At 38.4% G+C, this 15389-nt stretch overlaps 1 protein-coding gene across 1 annotated transcript in view; it reads right to left on the reverse strand.

Moving 5' to 3' along the window:
• usp43a (ubiquitin specific peptidase 43a) overlaps positions 1-14836 on the reverse strand; it is a 95686-nt gene extending 80850 nt beyond the window's left edge. Inside the window, exons 1-2 of the mRNA XM_056246206.1 lie at positions 13880-14836; positions 3862-4011 (exon numbers count right to left, since the gene is read on the reverse strand). Of these exons, the coding sequence (XP_056102181.1) occupies positions 3862-4011; positions 13880-14470 (741 nt within the window). The 5' untranslated portion in view covers positions 14471-14836. The remainder of the gene's footprint in view (positions 1-3861; positions 4012-13879) is intronic.
• Positions 14837-15389: the final 553 nt, after the last annotated feature.

Consider the following 15389-nt stretch of genomic DNA (forward strand, 5'->3'; position numbering starts at 1 on the left):
CTCTCTCTCTAACTAGAAACATTTGATTTGTATGTTTGAAACTATGTTTAAAATATTTGACATTTTGAATATCAGTGTTGTAGAACTCGAGACCGGACTCAGTCTTGAATCCGGTACGATATTTCTTGGTCACGACTCTGACTCGACCCTCTTGAGGTCTCTGTCTTGTCTCAGACTCGGTCCCTCCCGTTGTGAAAAAGAAGTGGAATCTTCCAAGTGCTCACACTTCATGTTGCACCACTCACTTGCAATGCAGACACGAGCAAACTGCACACCAAAACTATAAAAATCAACAATCGCAGACACAGTGTGAAGCTTCACTGATTTAAACGAGAACGAAATACAAATGTCAAATTGTAAGCAATAACGGGGTATGAAAGTGTCTAGTTGTCATTCAGCTGGTAATAATTGTGTCTCTGTTTGGATGAGATCAGAGTGTGATGTGATGGGGCCAGAGATACGGACCCATTCTGTGATGAGTCTAAAAATGGCTCTTGATGGAGCTGCCACATTACCATGCAGGCTTGGCGTCTTCGTTTGCTGCCACTACAGCAGACAAAGGCTGAAGTGTGTTCACTGCCAAAACAGACTTGAGCTGACCTGCTGCTGTCTGACACACTGTACAATCCACTGCATTCTAACAGCCTCCAAACTCTGAGAGGGTGATTATGTGTAATTATCAAACCTGCACCTTCTTTTAAACACCCCAGTGAATTTTTATTAAGTGCATTCCACACTCCCTAATTCCTCATTGATTTCTAAAGAGAATAAACACTTACAATAAGGTCTTACTGAAATACACAGAACCTTACAACACATCCACCCACTCATGTTTCCCTCCTACACCCTCTCTCTAGCACAAAAGTTAACAAATGAAACAGGAAAACTAGTCAGCCAATGTATCATGCACAGGGGGGGAGTCGTATCTTAGGCTGCAACTTCCTTCTCATTAGCCTTCTCATTGAGTTTGAGACCCCAGACTCAGTAGAAACACCATGTAGAGAGACACACAAGAGATGACTGGTAGTTTGGATGCAGTGCCTCATCAATGGAAGAAAAAAAAACTACGCATGCAGTTATATGTATGAGGGGGTGAACTGGGTGAACATGAACTAATGAACTGGACTGTAACGCAAACGGGGAACCAAATCATTTTTTAATGCATGTCGGTGCACAAATAAGCATTAAAAGTTAACAATTATAACCGAGAACAATTTATTATAATTTTGTAATGTGTTAATATGCAGATCTTTATCCCAACCAGAGGTCTGTACACCGAACAATGGTAACATCTAAATTAACTGATCAAAAATACTATTTAATATCACTGAATCATACATTTATACCAACAAAACAGATTTTTATATGTAGAAATAGCTCTTTAAGATAACTATTGCAGGTTATGATGTTTACAGTGTTATTCTGAAGTGGAATCTTATTTAAATTAGTAGTCTGCAGTGTTTTGGACTGCAAAGTAGAAAGTAGCAGAAACTGTGCATTAACTGTAAGTTTCCCTCCAAGTACTGTAATAAGCACAACATATTTCAGAGACAACTCTGAAAACAAAGTTTGCTGGTAAACTTTAAGACACAAGCCTGGTCATTTGCCACTTTTTACAATGGCATGAACTTCACAATGTTCACAACTTCTAGCAATTAGTTTATTTCTTTTCTCAGAAGCGCTCATTTTAAGAAAGACAGTCATACAGGTCTGGAACGACATGAGAGTGGGTAAATGATGACAGAAACTATCCCTTAAACTATATATTTAAAGTTAGTGGGATGTTCTAGTCATTCTAGTTCAAGTTCAAGTTCCAGTTATTGTAGTTTATATGAACTAAATATCTTTATAGAAACAAACAAGCATTTTAATAACATATCTGATGCTTTGCGCTGAGAAAAACACTTATCTCCTAAGCAAGGATGGGTCATGGAAACAGACTAGTCCAGGGGTTTTCAACTTTGGCCCTCGAGTTCCTGTTTCCTGCAGACCTTTGCTCCAATCCTAATCAAACACATCTGAGCAAGCTAATCAAGGGCTGCGTCCGAAAACTTTGGCAGCTGACTTGTTGCTTTGCTGTCCTATCAGGACTTTGCAAGCAGCATTTGTGCACGAAGGTTCGTCAAAAGGACAGACTTCTGAGGAAGCATAAATATTGAATGATCTACAGCAAGATCTTTGAGTGACCTTTGGTGAAAAAAAACTAAGCAAATATTGAACTACAACAATAGTAATTTCTCGCTAGAAATGACACGAAGGCCTGGTTTCCACAGACAAATTAGGCTTTTATAAAGTGACTTAGAAAAATAAATTACTTGTGTGTATCTTGAGACAAAACAATGGCACTAACAATTTAAGATATATCAGTGCAAGTTGCTTTCAGTTAAAACAGCTCAAACATGCATTTTAGTCTGGGACTAGGTTTAAGCCTTGTCAAGTCAAGTCATCTTTATTTATATAGCTTTACAGTGATAACAGGGAAATAATACAACAAAGTCCGAAATTCATCAACTGAGTCAGAAATTTTCGTATTTTTGTATCCGTCATCCTAAAAATTCATCACGCACAGAAATCAAGGCCGGTGCGTATTAATTATTATGCGATGAGTCTTCAAGCAGTGAGGATGATTTTGTTGTCATCCGCCATCCTGTCAGAGGAAATATTGGGTCCACCCAATCCTGAGATTGCATAGAGAGGAAGGAGAGCTCCACCTCCTAATCAAGGAGCTGCGGTATTATCCAGAGCGATTCAAAGTCTACTTCAGGATGTCAGTGGCTCAGTTTGATGCTTTGCTTGCGATACTGGAGCCACATATTTAAAAAAAGACCATCAATTTCCGTGAACCGATTGATCCTGAACTGTTCTGGATTTTGGCGTTCCCTTGTACGGTGGCACTGAATTGTCAAAACAACTCTCAAAATGCTTGCTATGGATGAGAAAAACGCAAAAAGATTTACCCGATCAGAATTTTTTTGACGTTTGATGGATGAAAGTTTCGGGGTCAGTGTCTAAACGTGATTGACACAACATGAGGTCGTATTTATTTTTTAACGTGCAAAAATTTCAGACGACAATTTCGGACTCAATGTGCAAAGACCTTTACTGTCACGGAATGGAACGCACAGGATTGTGGGATATCAAAGGTAGCGAAGGATACATCTATGCTGCCTTCAAAAACAGATCAGATGAAGGTATCTCAGGAGACAGGTAGTGAAGCTAACATTGGATAATTTGGAAATGCCTTGATGCCTTCCTACCTTGAAAAGCATCCTCCGAAGGCAGCATTTTTATGATTTCGGACGCAGCTTCTGGATTACTAGAAAGTTACAGGCAGGTGTATTTGATTAGGGTTGGAGCTACACTCTGCAGGAAAGAGTTTTTTTTTTTTCTCCATTGGGTCATCTGATGGAGTTTTAGGACACCATCGGGTCACTTGATGGAGTTTTTCGGTTCCTTGCCACTGTTGCCTTTGGCTTGCTCAGTTGGGGATATTCAAATTAAATGACCCATCATACCACTGATCAGCTCTACCAAACTTGGATGTCTTTTCCAGTAATAAACAAACACTGTTAAGTTGTTTTGATTGATACTGTGAAGCAGCTTTGATACAATCTGTGTGAAAAGCGCTATATAAATATATTTGACTTGACTTGACTTGAAAGTGGACCTCAAGGGCCAGAGTTGAGAACTCCTAGACTAGTCGTTTAGTGCATTCTACAAGTTTATGTAAATTTTTTTATTGTTTCTTTAAATTTTCGATATTAACCCTTTAGTGTTAAAATTACAATGCTGGTTGCTGGATTGTCTCACCAATTAGTTGATTTTAAAGAGCGTTTAGAAGGACTGATGGTGGTGTGTTACCTTGCTGGACGATTTGGCTCTGCCGCTGTGGTTGTTGTTGGTGGAGAGGTTGGCATCCTCATGCACACTGTCCAGGAGCCAGAGCAGAAACTCCAAAGCGTCATGTTGAGCGTTTCCTTTGAACTGAGAGCCATACTTGGACACAGCACTCTAGGGAAGGAGCGGGAGATTGTGTCAGATAAATGTTGATCTGGATTCAGTTTTAAAACAAATGACATAACTTCATATCAACAAATATTTTCCCCTTCACATCAACACAATATCAAACTCACAAGTTGACAGCTGTGGTATTAAACGGCCTTGGAACACCACTTAACCAACCAAATTCGTGGACCAGAGCTAAAGAAAGAACCACGACTATAACGATAACTATACCTACGAAGTTTTAATAATTTCTCTAATTCTTTGAGAAGTAGTCCACACCACAACTATAACGATTAATGACAACTATGATCAATATCTTTGAACTTACTTTCAGATGTTTTTTTACAACTTGTGAACTTTTAAAACAGTGACAGCCAATCATAATCCACCCAACTTTAAAGAGCACGAGCATTTAAAGTGGCAGACAGCATGACTGCAGCGCCCACTAATAGTATACAATTTTTTTATCATGCTAATATAGTTATTGTTATAGCTATCTTATAGTCATAGTTCTTGGTGTGTACAGCCCTTATTCTGAAAATATACAATGTAAGAGTGTTATTAAATTTTGCAGTTTTATTTACAGGTGCTGTATGAAAAAGTGTGACATTTTGAGCAGCAAACTTGTCTAAGATAAACACCTTTTCACCTGATAATGAGTCCAAAAATAAATCGACTTTAATGAAGAGAGATTTTCCACTTCTCTCAATGCTAACACATGAAAGCTTTGAAAAGTCAGTTTACACCTGATTTGTTGTGAACTATTTGAGGCCTAAAAACTAACATGCGCAAAATGCCCAAAGATGGACATCAGGAATGTGTCAAACTCCCACACTGTCATCTGAGTGTGAGGGCTGTGCAACAGACAATCTGATCACATAATCAGATCATAATAATCTCCTTATCTACATATATTTGGATTGATCGGGGATAGAGGCAGATTTTGGGAATCACAAAGCTTCAGTACGTCCAGAAATACATGGGTTTCTGTATTTCTATAATGGAACCTCATTTTGCTAATTTCTTCTCTTAAGAAAAACAAAATCCTCAAATATTGCATTCTCCACTCTTCAAAAAAAAAGTTTATTTCTCATTTTATATGGTTTCGGTATTGCATTAACCAGCACAACATGTTTATTTACAAGATGAAAAACATTTATCAGTGTTATGGCGTTTGCTCAACTGTATCAAAAAATAGTGCACCCAAAATGAAAATTCAGTCTTCATTTATTCACCCTCATGCCAGCTCATTGGTAGCTCAAGCTTAATGGTTGCTCTTTTCCATGCAATTACAATGAATGAAAACTAATGCGAAAGCACCATAAAAGTATGATAAAAATGGTTGAAGCGTGCACTATATTCCACATCTTTTAAAGCTATATAATAAACCTTTGTGTAAGAAACTGATTGAAACTTAAGTCAAAACCAAGCACTCCTTGACAAGTTCAAGAGAGAAGTAATGATGTCCTATTAGTGAACGAGTCATTCTTAGAAATCCTTTTAGTAAAGTTATAATTTGTCTGAATGATTCATTCACAAACTGGACTGTTTTTGGTTCTCAAATCCAACACAGTGACTTAAAGCTGCAGTAGGGAGTTTTGAGAAAACGTTGACTTAGCCTGAAAATTTGAACAAGCACAACTTACAGGTCCCACCCCCTTGCTCTCTGCTGCGCTACAGCCCTCCCTCCACAGCTCGTCCTCCACAGCGGAGCCTGTCGTGAACGCGCAGGCTAGTAAACAGGGCCACCCATAACGGCGGATAAAAAGTTATATGGCACATTCACTAATAGGGACTAAACGTCAATAATATGCTTTACATTGACTATGGCCTGCCCATACTTTGACTACAAACTTGGTCCTCAAATCATTATGTATTTTGCAATAGCCTACATGTAACTCTATAACGTTGCACTCTTTCTATAAGTTATAAATAGCTAGTAAGATAACGTTAATATAACGGTAACTAACGTTACAGTATGTAAGTAATTATTCTAGCGATATATAATGCTAGATAAGGTGTGCTAGTACATTATTTCAGCAACATGACAAGCCAGTGAATTAGCAGGTTTCAATTGTTGCTTAGCAGAGTGCGTGACATTTTATCTACATGTCACGCGGCTAGAGTTTTGACACAGAGTCAATGGGCTCTGTGTAATTCTTTCTTTTTCGCTTGTTTATCGTCATCAGTCTTTTTCCTTTTACCTCTTTGTTTTATGAGCAGGTGTCACTCGAGAATTGGCAGTTTAGGTTGTTTCTCCGTCATAAGCACAGCTGCAGCACGCTGGTGTTCTGACGATTCATGCTACCCATCGAGATTTGCTACTTACTGGTTATGTGCATGTGCAGACTCAGTTTTTTTTAAACAAAAGGTACATTTTCGTGTTATAATGTAATTTCTCTTTAAAAAAATGCTAACTACCATATGAATATTTGTACGGTCAGCCAGCTGAACAAGAATAACTGAAAGTTTCAGTTACTAAGGAAAGGTGTGCTTTGACAAGTCAAAGATGAATATTTGATGATAATTTTTTACTTTTCACACCGTTTTAAAAATAAAAACAGTAGTCCACAGTATACAGTAGCTACTCATAACTTAGAATTGTATTATTGTATTTCATATAATATTAATCGACATTCTTTGTGATCGATTTGCGCTACGGTAGCATTTTTCGACAAGGCAGCACAAATCGTCAGAACACCGGCAATCTTGAGTTTGAACGACGGTACGCGCTGTGCAAGAGAGGGGTGTGATCAGCGCGTACACGAGCGTGATTGACACTGCTAAGACATTCCTCCTGGCTCTGATTGGTTGTTTCTGACCGGGAGCGTGTATTTCTTGCAAATGGCAATAGGACCACTGGGAGGAGCCAGAGGAGCTTGATTTTTACACAGATTATCTGTCTCATATTCTACTGTCAGGACATAATGACAGTTTTAGCAAATACATGTTTTCAAAAGTTACCTACAGGAGCTTTAAAGGGATAGTTCACCCAAAAATGTAAATGGTCATTACTTACTCTCCCTCATGTCGTTCCAAACCTGTATCCATTTCTTTCTTCTACGGAACAAAAAAGATGATATTTTGAAAAATGTTGGTAGCTAAACAGTTTTGGTTACCATTGACTTCCATTGTGTTGACAGCATAACCCAGACATTTTTTCAAAATATCTTCTTTTATGTTCCTAAAGAAAGTCATACAAGTTTGCAATGACATGAGGGTGAGTGAATAATGTTAGAATTTTCTTTTTGGGGGTGTTCTGTTCTTTTAAGGGCATTCACACTGACTGTTCCATACTCAATGTTATTTGTCACAACAGCTCACCTGAAGCACAGATACCCTTTATCAATTCAAATCATGTCTGCATGAGTAAACTGGGTCCAAAGTTCCAAGATGTCCTTGTACTGCAGCTTTATGACATTTACACCTATGAATATTATATGATATGAATCAGGAGGACTGCAGGCTGTAAGCTGATACTTCTAACGAACAGAAATGCCAACAACAACAGGAACTTCAGGCTGTATTTTATTTTACATGTATATAGGCCTACAACCACAGCAGGTTAACAGGTGTTCTAGTATGAGATATGTAGGAAATTAAATCAACAGAGTTCAATCGAACCCATCTCTGAACAGATTTAAACTGACTAGGTTTGACTTTCTTCCTCCCAGCTAGTCGCAAACAAGCCATTGATCAACTATCAACCCTTTCATACAGTAGCAAACTGTTTGAACATCATATAAGTAACTAAATATAATAGCACAGAGACTTTGAAACCCTGTAAATTGTAAAACATTTCATTTTTGTTCTTGCAACCTTTTCTTACAATATAAAGCTCCAATGGGCAAACAATACCATTTGTGTGTGAATTAGTTAGACATAAATTACCAAGCTCCCTTCACTTCCGAGAACAAACCTTTCCTTTCTCTTACACAAGAATGACAAACAAGTCTAGCAGGTTAACACGACCTGTCTTGGTTCCATTGCCAATTTAAAGCAACATGATGAATGACGGCATTACATAACCTCAGCTTCAGCGCTGCTAGCAGAGTTTCTCTCCTATTCTTAAGCTTTCCAGACAGACGCGCTGGAATGTGCCTTTGCCACATTCATCTTTTCATTTTAGAATCAACTAGTTTTCCATTTTAGATCTGGGGTGTCAAAGACGTGGCCAGTTGGCTGAATATGGCTCATTGAGGAATCTAATCTGACCTGTGGGATATTTTGAGAAAAACAAACAAAAAAGTGTCCATATCATAGCTTAGTATGAAATATTTCACATATTCAATTTTAAACTACGGCAGGACAGACTGACTCTTAATTTTTAATTTGTCATCTTAAAGTGTTGGAAACATTCTTTTAATTACACACATCATGCAAATCCTGGAGGGAGCAATTTCATTTTTCCATTTTAAAAATTCGTCACTCACAGCAATAAGGCGGACAGGTTATATACAAATCTGACTGTTTTTAAAAAGCGGTTCAATTTTGAGTGTGATTAGTACTACCTAATTACCAATTTAGTATGTAGGCACAGTATGTAATCTAAAAGCCTCTGGTGAAAGAAATTAGTTAACGAGCTCACATTTGTTTTACCCCAATATTGATCAATAAATCAGTATAAAGAAGATTACCATACCATGGCATTCTAATGTACTTTTTTTTTTTCATTTGCATGATTGATTTAGATCAGGGATGTCCAAACTGTCCTGCAGTGTTTAACTCCAAGCTCAATTGAACACACCTGAACAGCTAATAAAGGTCTTACTATGCTAGAAATGGTCTTATAATTGGGAGATACGACAAGCCTGCAACCTTTAGCCAAAAAAGCTAACACTCCAGCTTTGTCGGTAGTACGCAGGGAAAGAGACAAGAGGCTGTTTTTTTAATGGTTATCAATGGAGTAGAGGCTTCACTACACCAAATGAATTGCTTTTGTGAGGAAATAGCTTATCATTTAATGAACAGACAGCCTGTTTGCTAATCTTCAACATGTTTTACACTAAACAATACTTTTGTTGGGAACTAAATGTAGATTTTGCCTTGATAAAAATGTTGTTTTATAAGAGTAGGCAGAGTAGGGAATGTTGCGACAGGTAAGACTCATTCATGACATTATCAGCAGCAAACGTGTAGTAGTATTTAATAATCGCCATTGTGTAATATTGAATGATTATCTATATTGTCTAAAGAAAATAAACAATATCGATGTTTTCTTTCTTTGCCAATTATAAGACTTGAATGACTATGACTGCCATGGTGCTGATATGATGCATTTTAATGAATAAAGATAAAATTAATCTTGTAAAATAAATGTTGTATTATATTGTTGTTAATGAAATAAATAGATTTATTTTATTAAAAAATAAATACAATAATGATGTGTACTCACCATGGCTTCCAGATTTCAACAAATGAATTAGACTTGAATTGTAATGAGATGTATGACTGCTGTGTATGCCTAATAATAATAATAACACTTTTTAATGAATGAAGGTAAACAAAATATAAAGATTTCAAGAAATAAATGTATTCTTTCTATGGATTCAAGATTTCAACAATTAAATTACAATTACATTTGTAATGACTAGTATCTCTGATATGCATACAGATTCAAATCTAAACCTTAAATGTGTGGTTTTATGTGCATCTTACAAAGTAATTCACACTCTTTTTCCACTCAGTAAAGCACATTCCACCAACATTGCAGTCCTACTGTACGTTTACTAGCGATATAACACCAAATATAGAACATTACTCACAAGACGAACGCGCTACTCCACAAGAAACTGTGTGTAACTGTAACTGTCTGTCATAAAACTCTGAAAGCTGGCCACTGACATCAGCGGCATTATATAATAAGATGAGGTGGGCCTACCTCACGTGATCCAAGTTAGCCGTTACGCTTTTTCCAATGGTAAGAGCCACAGACCCTCTCATCTCCTTATAATAAGACAATCTCTGGGACTGAATCCGAAATCGCCCCCTAAACCCTCAACCACTATTTCCTACGTTAGTCCACTAATACAATTCACTTGAAGAAGTGAATGCAAACGAGTGAGCGAATTCGGACAGCCGTCGAGTGTACATCGGCTGTACACTCGTTATTGCGGTGCAATGTGGGATTGAATGAGTGCACTTGATAATGTCCACTATGGTTTCGGACACCACTACAATTGTCTGTCCCCTCAAATAATGCCCTATTCAGCTCCAACCCCAAGCTATCTGGTTTAGCTCCAACCCCAATTAAACACACCTGAACAGCGAATCAAGGTCTTACTATGCCAGAAATGGTCTTATTATTGGGAGATACGAGTGTCCGTGGCTCTAACATTGGAGAAAGCGTAATGCTAACTTGGATCACGTGTGCTTTGATAACCAAACACATTACAGCCTTGATGTCATTGAATATTGTTCAGAGTTGTGCGACTGTTTGCGGATATCATAGAAATGAATGAGAAGTGCTGTAAACTGAATCACACCTGCCATGCAATTGTCTGTGATTTCTCTTATAAAAAAGCATTTGCTTTTCAGTGAATAGATCAATCCAACACATAGGTATATATTACGAGCAAACATGTTAAAGATTAGCCGCTGTCAATTCATTAAATGCCGTTTTCCCACAAAAGCACTTTATCCAGCATAGTGAAGCCTCTCCTCCATTGACATCCATTTAAAAAAGGCCTCTGGTGTCCTTCCCTGCAACCCAAAGCGTTAGCAGGCATTACACTTTTATTTGCTAACCTTGCAGGCTATACTAGAAACTTCCAGGCAGGTGTGTTGAGGCAAGTTGGAGCTAAACTCTGCAGGACAGTGGACCTCCAGGACAGAGTTTGGACGACAAAACACTGGCAGGAATATAGCACTCAGGCAGGAAGGAAGAACAACAAAGAGAGATGCATAAAAGTCATAATGTCCAGTCTGTCTTGTTTCTCCATATGGAGGAGTCATTCATTTCTGCTGATGTTCAGGGCAGGCTCTGTGTTCACTTTCCTCTGACCTTCCTTCTCACCCTCGTCATTTATCTCCTCACCTCAGAGACTAAATATCCACTGTGGCCTCTTTCACGTCTATATTCAGTAACACACCAAACCGTGTAAACAAGGCGAGCACAAAACTGAATGGTTAAGTATTACTAATTAAACTATTAATTATCATATTTCATTTTGTTCCTATGGAAGTGCCATTCATTATGACAGAGAAACTAAATGCATTCTATTTGTATAACATACAGGACAGGGTGTTGTTGAGAAGTAAAGGGGAATGCATGGAAATGGGACAGATATCAGAAACATGCATCTTAGGATGATATCAGAGCAGAACACACTGTGCTTGAGGTAGTAAGTGTATCAGTAATGCACATTGCTGGGTAACCGAGACCACACACACACACACACACACACACACACACACACACACACACACACACACACACACACACACACACACACACACACACACACACACACACACACACACACACACACACACACACACACACACACACACACACACACACACACACACACATACACACATACACACACACACACACACACTTTTCGATTTAGTTTTACAAATACACTGAAGGAATTCTTATGGCCACTATAATACATTTATGAATAATACATTTAAACTCTATAAATCATACTAAAATGAATTTTAAACTTGTGGCCATAATGAGACAAATTTGAGAGGGTTTTGCTTAATGACTCTTTGAATTTGTGTGCACTAAAATATATGTGGGGGGTGGGGGGAGTTTAGGGTCTCGGACAGGGTTTAAATTAATCCAGGAGTAGGCCTTAATCTAGAATAGCTAATCGTGGTTTACAAAATGGCTTTCTGAAACACAGATTGAGTACAGATTACAAACACCTGGACTATCGAGTCCTGAACAAAAATAAACAAGATTAATTTCAAACCAACTGTGCTAATCTGAATTAGCATGAAAGAGGTTGCCTATAAAACATGGAATGAACCAACAAAATCTTAAAATTGCATGGAACTGAAAAGCAAATCAAAGAAAAACAATGGCAGTAGAAAAAAGACTGCAATCAAATAAATAAATAAAAACTTTGGAACCATTACTATTTTTAATGTTTTTGAAAGAAGTCTCTTATGCTTATTTGATAAAAAATACAGAATATTACTACAATTTAAAATATTGGTTTTCTATTTTAATATATTTAAAATATAATTTGTTCCTGTGATCAAAGTTGAATTTTCCTCAGCCATTAACCCAGTCTTCAGTGTCACATGATCCAGTGTCACTTGTGACCGGTGCTAAATAATATAGTTCTTCTGATGTGCAGCAAAAGGTTGTTGAGCTTCACAAATTAGAAAGTCAAGAAAATAGCACAAAATAGAAAAAAATAACTCCGTTTTTATCTTGGCAAAAGGAGGTTGCAAAAAGTATTGAATAAAAGGATGCCATTAATTGTGGCCAATGTGTATTAGAGAAAATAACATTTCACAATGAGATTTCCCCCATTTTCAGTTATTTTGCTTCAATGAAAGGTTAGGTTTTTGTAATTTTTCATATTTTCCAAGGGTGCCAATAATTCTGATATATATATATAATTCTGTATATATCCAAGTAATACGTCTTCTTTGAAACACGTTAACCTGAAGTTAAACCTGGCTCCTGGTAGGTTTAATTTAAGCCTCAATTTAGTCCTGGACTAGCTCTAGTCTTCCTCCAGCAAATCAGCTTATTAAACTCTGGACTAGATAGTCTAAGACTATTTAAAACCATGACAGAGAAGGCAGGGTTCAGTTAATAGTTTAAAGGACCATTTTAGTCTATAACTAGGCTTCAGAAATAATTTTACAGTGAAATCCCGGGACAGGCTGGCTTTTAAAAGGGTGCATTAGATACACTTGATACTATAAGCTAATGAGGTCTATAGACAGAGCAGAAATTGTCCACAGTATAAAGGGTAAACAGGGCAGATCTGAATGAATGGGAACACCAGGGAGAAGGTCTGTTAAGAATGTACAACTCTCTCTCTGGGAAAGCATTAAGTTACAAGATTCTAGGTACTCAGCCTTCAAGGCATTTGTAGCCTACATATTAGCTGTGAGCAATCTTGCTGTTAGTGGATGACAGGATTCTTATCTATCTGAATGTTTTAAATGCATAACGTTTAAAAGAGAGTTATTGCGAATTAGTAGGTAGTGTCATTGCCATTTTTTCCTGCAAAAAAGGAAAACAAAGTAAAAACAAATGACTTTTCTGATCAAACTCCTTTTGACAATTAAAAACATTCTGCATTCTTGCAAAACAAGTTGGTCGAATTGTTGACAGGTGATTCACCTGTCTCCTCCTACTCTATGCCCCTCCCACTTCATCACAGACACTAGACTGCAGACTTTTGAATTAGTGATGAGGAAGTCCACTTATTTATTTCCGTGAACCGGTTCTTCTGAACAGTTCGTTTTATAGAATCAATTTAGAACGATTCAGTGGTTCAGTCCTATCCTGACCTAGCGTGGCATAGCTACTCCAAAATGTTTTGAACAAACGTGTTGTTTATAAAGGTGTTCAATGTGTCCCAGTTTACTTAGCAACCATGAGCTCATGAAAGTCAATTAGAATCTGCAACATTTTTTCGGTTCAATTCGGAGTCCGTGCTGTTAACCCCCATCAATCCGAATCGGACATGTCCGAAATAATCGATATAGGTTCAAAATGTCTGCGATTTGGTTGACTCTGGGAGGTAGTTCAATTTGTTCAGACAAACCCACCTGTTGATGACCTTCAGTATAAAGCAAAATAAAACGATTCCACTCTACTTGAGGATCTCTCAAAGAAGTTGTCTACACTATGTAGGGGCGTGCCATTGTGTAGCCTAAGTTGGTCGAAACTCACCTTGAACTCCACCGACAGCTGAGGCGTGTAATCGAGCGTCCAGAGCGCCCTCACCAGCGACGCCAGCTTCTCCGTCACCTCCCCCCTGACCTCCTCACTCTTCATCACCCCGTTGATCCTCCGCTCATATAATTCACATTTATACTGCTCCAGACCCAGATACTCAGCCAGAAGTTCTGTGTTACTCAGGCACTGCACCACGGCGTTCATGAAACAGGTGTTTCCGTGATTCTTCAGACCCTGAACTCCCGGAGTTTTCTCGCCGTAGCACCAGGAGAGTCTTTCTTTCACAGATCCATAGGATGATGCGGGCGCAACTGCCTTCCTCGTCGAGTTCTCTCTGTAATTCCCAGAGTTGTGGGCGCTCAGAGTGTCCCCAAACCCCCCATCATCATCCTCCCCCGCGTCCGGCTGGTCCGCGTCCCCCAAGTGTGCTAAAGTGCCCAAAGTTTTGACAATCCTGCTCATAAAATTTCCGAGCGATTTCAACGATTTCCTCCTGAACAGCTTCTGGGACGTGTGCGTCTTGTTCTTGCGCTTGGTTGATTTGGCTTTGATTGTTTGTTTCCTGGTTTCCCTCGGCGTATCCATGTTTAGTCTGTTGTTTCACCCAAACCGATCAGAAGTCAGTAAGAGAAACAAGTGCACTACGGTGTGAAGACACGGCGTCCTGTGCGTCTCGAAATTCTTCATCACTAAACCATCACGACGATGAAAAACAGACTCCAAAAGCACCGCTGTCGGCGCCGAGGCTCATGGTGACTAGCGCGGTCCCGACATTCCCTATCGCTGATCTCAGCTGCGCTAGTTTCGCTTTATCCATGACGCTTACGCACCTGAAATGACAGTGTGCTTAACTCCATTCAGTCACAACTCTTGTTCTTTACACCACACCTACATGCGTGCTTGTGTGTGGATGCCCATTACTGGCTGTTTTCTCCGCTCTCTTTCTCTGGCTTCTTTTGGCTGGAGTATGCGTCTGAATGGTGGATACACGGCTTTCTACCCTCCCACTGTGAATCTTATTAGCCTGGTTTACTTTGAACATGTATTGGGAGAAGTGAACGTGACCAATGAATAGCCCGAAGACGGAAGTCTACACCTGTATTTACCTGCTTCATCGCTGCTCAACTCCTCTCCAAAAACAAACATTGCTGTATATATTCCGTATTTAAACCCACCATGTAGATACTTTTATCCCTTAAATCTAATCTTTGATCACCAAAATGACATATTTAAACGTTTTTGCTGTAAAAAAAAAAATAGCATGAATGTAACTCTACAACCTTGCTTCATTTAGTATTTGACATTTGATATAATATTCAACAATAATATCTGCCTGCATTGACACCATTATATGAGAGCTGGACGATGACATCACGGTTTTCTCCAGATATAAATTATATATAAATTAACTAAATTAATAACTTTTTTACAAAAAAAGTAAAACATCACTTAAGCTGGACTGTGATGCTATTTTCTTCTGGAACTGTGTTGCATTATTTTCCTG

The sequence above is a fragment of the Rhinichthys klamathensis genome, unplaced genomic scaffold (assembly GCF_029890125.1).
Source record: "Rhinichthys klamathensis goyatoka isolate OS25496 unplaced genomic scaffold, OSU_Roscu_1.1 h1tg000036l_1, whole genome shotgun sequence".
In the NCBI taxonomy this organism is placed as follows: domain Eukaryota; kingdom Metazoa; phylum Chordata; class Actinopteri; order Cypriniformes; family Leuciscidae; genus Rhinichthys; species Rhinichthys klamathensis.